This window comes from Haliotis rubra, unplaced genomic scaffold (assembly GCF_003918875.1).
Source record: "Haliotis rubra isolate DU_JTF1 unplaced genomic scaffold, ASM391887v1 Scf114, whole genome shotgun sequence".
Lineage (NCBI taxonomy): Eukaryota > Metazoa > Mollusca > Gastropoda > Lepetellida > Haliotidae > Haliotis > Haliotis rubra.
In genome coordinates this window covers 939,630-947,438 of record NW_025765048.1, presented here as the reverse complement: position 1 = coordinate 947,438, position 7,809 = coordinate 939,630, and the positions used below count along the sequence as shown (strand labels likewise).

Here is a 7,809-nt window from a genome sequence, read left to right as displayed (position 1 = left end):
CACCATTGTTTACCAGCAACGAATAAAACCCTGTGGATGCGAGTTCTTGGTGAATTGTTATTCTTGCGTCTACATTTGTTTGGAAAAATTTACAGTCAGAGGATGACAACGACGTTCTTGGTGTCTTCTGTGTGAGGCCGTATTGCTACACCACTCTTCCAACCTTGCATGGTGTCGTTTCTGTATTCAACGTGTGCAAGGTATGGTGCTCATATTTTGACTTTGTTGTGCAACGTGAACGATGTATTCGCACAACATAACTGGTGACATTGCTAATGGCACTGAGAATGTTTATGCATCCGATGTTCATGACTTTGATGGTGTCCAGGGTGCTGTTGGTGGTTCACAAGACAGAAGTGATGACGTTCGACGTTCTTCTCGTCAAAGAACTCTTACTGAAAAGGCTAAAATTGAACATTTACATCTGTTGAGAAATAAGGCTGCTACTTCTCTTTCAGCTGTTACTAAATGTAGAAATAAGCTTAATGAGTTGATGGAAAGTGGTGACAATTTGCATTTAGTTAAGACTGCTTCTGATACATTTAACCAGTTGTATTTTAGGTACCTCACCTGTGCTGAGCTCTATTGCAGCGAGTTAGAACCAGCTGAGAGGCACGGTGTGCAGCAGATCGTAGACATCAGGGTGAATTCCATGTTGGCATTCAAGGACTTGACCAAGCATTGGATCCAATCCACTGAACGGGACTTGGCGGAAGAAGTTCAGAATGAGTCGGCATCTGCTACAGGTTCGTGTGAGAGTAAGAAGTCTAAGTCCAAGTCTTCCACATCACGTACAAGCGTCAGTGGGTCAGTATCTTCTCATACATGTGAAAAGGCTAAGCTTGCAGGTCTGCTCGCAGAGAGGACTATGTTGCATAAGAAGTTGGAGATGGAGAAGATGATGCAGCAGACCAAGATGGACATTGAAGAAATGAGGCTGGACATTGCTATTGCCAAGTCTGCTGCCCGTGAGCAAGTCTTTGCTGAAGCTGAAGGTCAGGAATATGCAACACTTGATCTACAATCACGTGAGTCGAACCCTAAGCATATGGTTTCAAATGTCATTGACGGTGGCAGAGAATGTTCCATGTCCAATACTTCTCTCAATGAGACAAAGCCTAAAGTACCCATATCAACGGCCAGTGTTAACACTTGCAAATATGATATTCATACTCGGAGGCATTCTTCAGCATGTAAAGAACCAAACAGGAAAGTTCTCAATCCTGATGCTAGGGATTTTCAGCCTACATCTCAAAGGTCGCATAACAATGTAACTCAAGGGAACATGAGGTATAACCGTCCAGATCAAGATCTTAATTCTAGTCAGCTTTTTGTTGAGACTCAGAAACAGATGGTCAACGCTATGTTTCTTCCCAAGCCAGAAGTTCCAAAGTTCCAGGGTGACCCTACAGAGTTTGCTTCTTTCATCATGGCCTTTGATGCTCGGATCATCCCACATGCAAGAGCTGACGCAGACAAGTTATACTATCTGAACCAGCACTTACAAGGTGAGCCTAAGGATCTTGTCTCTGGTTGTCTATATATGGACATGACTACTGGCTATCAATCTGCAAGAGATCTGCTATTCAAAGAATATGGAGATCCCTATAAAGTATCATCAGCATACCTGAACAAAGTGCTATCATGGCCTACACTGAAAATTGATGATTATTCTGGACTTAAACAGTTTTCCTATCTTCTCATCAAGTGTTATCACGTGATGGACAGCATATCTCATATGTCTGTATTAAACCATGCTCCTTATATGCAGTCAATTGTACAGAAGTTTCCACAGCATCTACAGACTAGATGGAGAGATCATGTTACCAAGGCCAGAATGAATGGAGCACAGTATGTTGGATTTGGAAATCTAGTAGACTTTGTAGACTTTGCAGCTAAATCAGCAAATGAGCCAACTTTTGGTAAGCAGGCACTTTCTGTGAGCAATGATCGTCCTCGCAAAGCTAATGATGCTTCACGCAACAAACCACAAGTTCCCAAGTCTCAGAGTTTTGCTACAAAAGTCGACAACAGTGCTTCAAACGGTAACACAAACTTATCTTGCTACTTCTGCAAGGAACCTCATGACATTGATAATTGTAGTGCATTTTGCAGCAAGTCTCTGGCAGATAGACGTTCCTATTTGAAGGAGAACAACAGATGCTTTGGTTGTTACGGACTTAATCACTCTGTCAAGGGATGCATGAAGAGGAGAAAATGCAGGACCTGTGGTAAAAGTCACCCAACTGCTTTGCACGATGAGAATTTCAAGCCTATCAAGAAATCTGAACACTCGCCCGAGGCATCAACTACCAAGACACCCATGGAAAGAATAACTACTAAGCGCAACAAGTTGTAACTCCATTAGTTCCAATGTCAACGAAACTATCCTTCAATCGATCATTCCTGTAAACGTCAGACAGAAGGGAAGTGAGAGGGTAGTTACAACGTATGCATTCTTGGACAATGGTAGTACTGGCTGCTTCATAACGGACAGTCTCAGGGAACAATTGGATGCTAACCATTTGCCTAGTGTCTTAAAGTTACAGACTATGAATGGAACAGATCTCATAGACACGTCAGTTGTACCAGATCTCATAGTGTCTGATATCTCCAACAGTAACTCTGTCTGTTTGCCACGCACATTTTCTCGTGATGAAATGCCTGTTGAATGATCACATTGCTAAGCCTGATGTTCTAAAACGTGTGTCTCATCTTAGCCATCTTGCAGACAAGCTTCCAGCGTATCAACCTGACTTGGAGATAGGACTGCTGATCGGATGCAACTGTCCAGAAGCTCTACAGCCACTAGGTATAATCTCTTCAGATGATGCAGGACCGTTTGCAGCTTGTTACAAGCTTGGCTGGACAGTGAACGGACCACTTCAACTAACCCGTAATCTCCAGAACAATACAGTAGTCTGCAACAGAATATTTCTTCAGGAAACGATAAAAGTCAGTGAGTGTTTTACACATGAGAATGTACTAAAACTGTTTGAGCTGGATTTCAATGAGCATGATATAGGTCAGGATCCTGGTCAGCGAGGATATTCTATCGAAGATCAACGCTTCATTGATGACACTGAAAAGAATATGCAGTTCGTTGATGGTCATTTTCAGATTCCACTCCCATTTCGCAAAACTGATTTGATGCCATGTAACAGACAGCAAGCTGTTAAACGTATTTTGTGGCAAAGAAAAAAGATGTTAAAGAATGAAATTTATCACAGGGACTATGTTGCCTTCATGAACTCCATTCTGTTAGCAGGATATGCTTGTGAGGTCCCCAAGAGTGAACTCTGTGGTCAGCCTGGTCATATCTGGTACTTGCCTCATCACGGTGTGTATCATCCCCGTAAACCCAACAAGATCCGTGTAGTGTTTGATTGCAGCGCCAAGTTCGATGGTGTGTCTATAAATGATGTACTGCTGCAAGGTCCAGACCTCACCCACTCGTTTATTGGAGTGCTCACCAGGTTCCGCAAAGAAGACATTGCTTTCATGGGAGACATTGAAGCAATGTTTCATCAAGTAAAAGTACCCAAGGAGCAACAAGATTACCTGCGATTTCTGTGGTGGCCTGACGGTGATGTAGACAGTGATTTGAAGGAATACAGAATGACTGTTCACACCTTTGGCACAATTTCTTCCCCAAGCATCGCCAACTATGCTCTGAAAGCATCTGCACACAAGTCTGAGGGCAAGTATGATTCTGATGTTGCCTATACAATATATAGAAACTTTTATGTAGATGACTGTCTTAAGTCTCTTCAGGATGAAAAATCTGCTGTCACACTGATCTCACAGTTGCGATCGGCATGCGCTGAAGGGGGATTCAATCTCACAAAGTTTACCAGTAACAGTAAGCATGTCTTGTCTTCCCTTCCTCCAGAGCATTGTTCTAAAGACATTCAAGCCATAGATCTTAGCTGTGACGACATCCCCATGGAACGGGCTCTCGGTATGCAAGTGCACATTCAGTCTGACTCATTCAAGTTCTCAGTTGACTTGCCAGAAAAGCCTGCTACACGACGAGGGATTTTGTCTACAATGTCTTCCCTTTATGACCCTCTTGGCCTAGTATCTCCAGTTCTACTTCCAGCCAAGAAAATACTGCAAGACCTGTGCAAGGACAAGTCTCTTGACTGGGATGATCATGTAGAAAAGAGCTGTTGTGATAGCTGGAATAGGTGGCTGTGCGAACTTGATTTGCTTAAAGATCTTGAGGTAAGACGCTGTTTGAAACCACCCGCTTTTGGTAATGTTGTCTCTTGCCAGCTCCATATATTTTCGGATGCAAGTGTTACAGGTTATGGGTGTGCAGCCTACATTCGACTCTGTAATGAAGAGAACATTCACACTGCTCTAGTGATGGGTAAAGCACGACTTGCACCTCTCAAGGTCATCACTATTCCACGACTGGAGCTGACAGCAGCAACCACTGCAGTGAAGATCGGGACATTTCTTCAGAAGGAGCTAGACATGGACATTGATAGTACAACATACTACACCGACTCCACAACAGTACTTCACTACATCACCAACGAACGAAACAGGTACCCTGTGTTTGTGACTAATAGAGTGAAGCTTATAAGAGATTACACTGATCCTCAGCAGTGGAAATATGTGTACTCCCAAAGTAATCCTGCTGATATTGCATCAAGAGGAACTACATGTGCCAAGTTTTTGAAATCTTCCCTTTGGTTTGATGGTCCACCATTTCTTAGATGCTTTGAGAAGGATTGGCCTCAGCAACCATGCATTGCAAGTAATGAAACTTCAGAAACTGTTGCTATGACTATGATGAAATCAGTTGTTGCAGGAACATTGGCATCAAGTGAAGAGGACACTGTATGTAAGTTGCTCCAACACTACTCATCATGGCACAGGTTGCAACGAGCTGTTGCAATCTATAGACGATTCTTTGCTTTCCTCCAGTACAAGGCACAGACCGTAAAGGTCAGTAACCTAACGTTTGTACCGCTTACTGTCCAAGAGGTGTCTCGTGCTAGAGAAGCTATCCTTAGGTTTGTCCAGCATCAAGAGTACAAGTCTGAGATGAACTTATTGCTGAAAGCAGCAGATGAACGAGGCCGAGCACAGAATGTAAGCAGAAGCAGCCCATTGTACAAGTTGAACCCAGTTATAAGAGACGGTTTTCTCTGTGTTGGTGGACGCCTGAGAAGAGCCGAAATTTCTGAAGACATGAAACATCCTATCATTCTGCCCCAAAAGAACCATGTCTCCATGTTAATCATTAGAGACACTCATGACAGGCTTGGGCATGTTGGGAGAAATCATGTTCTATCAGCCTTGAGGGCCAAGTATTGGATCACAAGGGCAAATTCTGCTATAAGAAGTGTGATGAACAAATGTGTGTTTTGCAGAAGATTTAAGACCCCAACAAGTACCCAGATGATGTCTGACCTTCCAGCATGTAGAGTGACTCCAGCTGGTCCATTCACCTACACTGGAATTGACTTTTTTGGACCACATGTTGTAAAGGAGGGAAGGAAGTGTGTTAAACGCTATGGCGTGCTCTTCACGTGTCTCAGTAGCCGAGCTGTCCATATTGAAACGGCTAACTCACTTGATACAAGTTCCTTTATTAACTCTCTTCGTCGCTTCATTGCCAGGAGGGGACCAGTTCAGGAAATCTTCTGTGATAATGGGACAAACTTTGTTGGTGGAGCTAGAGAGCTCAAGGAGTCTTTGGATCAGCTCGATCAAGAAAAAGTTCATTCTGATATGCTTCACAAGGAAATCAATTTCAGCTTTAATCCTCCATCAGCAAGCCATATGGGTGGCGCTTGGGAGAGACTGATCAGATCTGTCCGCAGTATTCTCAATCCCATGCTTCATGAGTTTGGATCATACCTTGACGATGAGCTGTACAGAACATTATTGTGTGAAATTGAGGCTATCCTGAACTCCAGGCCTCTTACTACAGTTTCTGGGGATCCAGACGACCTTCACCCCCCTCACTCCAAATCACATCCTCATGATGAAGCCTGATGTGTTTATCCCACCGCCTGGCACATTTCAGCATAATCATGTGTACGCCCGCCAGCGTTGGAAACGTATTCAGTATCTGACCAACGTCTTCTGGTCCAGATGGAAGAAAGAGTACCTTCAGTCTCTGCAACAACGACAAAAAATGGAATTGTCCTAAGAGGAACTTTCAACTGGACGATGTTGTGCTTATCAAGGATGACACTTTACCCAGGAGTGCATGGTCCATGGGTCGTGTAATCCAGACTGAGGTGGATACGCATGGCACTGTCAGAAGTGTTTTGTTGAAAGCAAGAGGTGCAGAGTTACGACGACCTATTCACAAGCTGGTTCTGCTCGTCCCATCGGGCTCAGCACAGGTTGGCATGTGAGGTATTGATTAAACTTTGCATTATATGTGTATTTATTAAACTACCCTTGGTATGTTTAAGAGGCCGAGTATGTTAATGCAAGATACACATGTCATTTTTTCTGTGCATATTTCCCTCATGCAGGTATTTTCACATAATTTTCATTTGCATATTTCATGCATTATAAATGTCTTCGTAATGTGTACTGTCTCCATAGCACAGTGCAGCTCTTACTTCATCCTAGTATCAGCTATTACCTCCCTTGTTAGTAACCCAGCCAGCCAGGGTTCAATCCCAGCTTTCTAATTAAACTTTTGCAGATTTGTTATGTTTCATATCCCATAATACAATTTTCCTGTCATGTGACCTTAAAAAGCACATGTGGTACTGGGACCCCATGCTTCAGTGTGGTAGCAGCCTCCATAGCGTCAAGAGGTCTCCTCTGACTGTTAATATTAATGTAGAGCACAGGAACACAAATGTAAGTCTTGCTTCTTTATTGTTTCACAGTTACTATTCTATTTTGTATAAATATAATGTTTAATAGTCTTCTTTGAAGTTCATGGCCTCATAATGTTATTGTTACATGCCATATTTTCTGAAAGTGTTCAAAGAATCTTCAAAGGTTTTCAAAGTTGTTAAACATAAATTTAGATGATACTTCTTCAATGCATTGTATTTTATAGTCAAATTATGTTACAAATTGTTTCTGTTTATTCTAGTTTTCCAAACCTCATCCACTCAGTCACTCATCAACTCAACTAGTTATCTTTTACACGACCAATGACCAACGTTCAACGTGTATCTTACATTCATTTGTACGTGTCACCGTATATCAACGCACACCATTGTTTACCAGCAACGAATAAAACCCTGTGGATGCGAGTTCTTGGTGAATTGTTATTCTTATAAACCTGAAATCGTGACAATTGTTGTGGAAAATGAAAGCTATATGTTCTCACAATCTACTGTCATTTAATTTTGTCTCCTGCTTTGCCTAGTTTCCGAGTTACAACTTGTTTTCATAGACGCTCCTGTCGCAAGTGATTGGTGTCGTTAGGCCCTATTTGTATAATGACTGATCCAAATTGATCCCATTTCTGTGTTTTTTTACCTCGATATTTAATCATGTCATGTAAAAATCTGTTTGTATTCTCAAAACAGTGTCGGCCCATAAGTTTTCACATGCAATACAGCAATTAATACTCCCTTGCTGTAACCCGTGTTAGGTGGTATAAACCTACACATGTTATTTGTCATCATTCACTTGATGGTCAGTTAATGAATTTATAACAGGTATAATTAGTGGTAACACACTTAGATTACCCGACAAAGGTTCCCATTTGGCATTTCTTGTGTCTGGAGTAAATATTCAACATTATGAACATCGATCAAAGGATTAACCGATAACTCGCTGATTGATGAATTATTTTTATCTTACACAGCG

General features: G+C 42.1%; 1 protein-coding gene across 1 annotated transcript; it reads left to right on the top strand.

Annotated features, from left to right (window-relative positions):
* Nucleotides 1-3,204: 3,204 nt before the first annotated feature.
* LOC124253172 lies at nucleotides 3,205-6,015 on the top strand. Its single transcript, XM_046686892.1, has one exon. The coding sequence runs from the start codon at nucleotides 3,205-3,207 to the stop codon at nucleotides 6,013-6,015; it is 2,811 nt and encodes a 936-aa protein (XP_046542848.1).
* The last annotated feature ends 1,794 nt before the right edge of the window (nucleotides 6,016-7,809 follow it).

Bases quoted from the DNA above. Each gene is read 5' to 3' on its own strand.
- LOC124253172 (XM_046686892.1), top strand. From the start codon at position 3,205: ATGTTAAAGAATGAAATTTATCACAGGGACTATGTTGCCTTCATGAAC.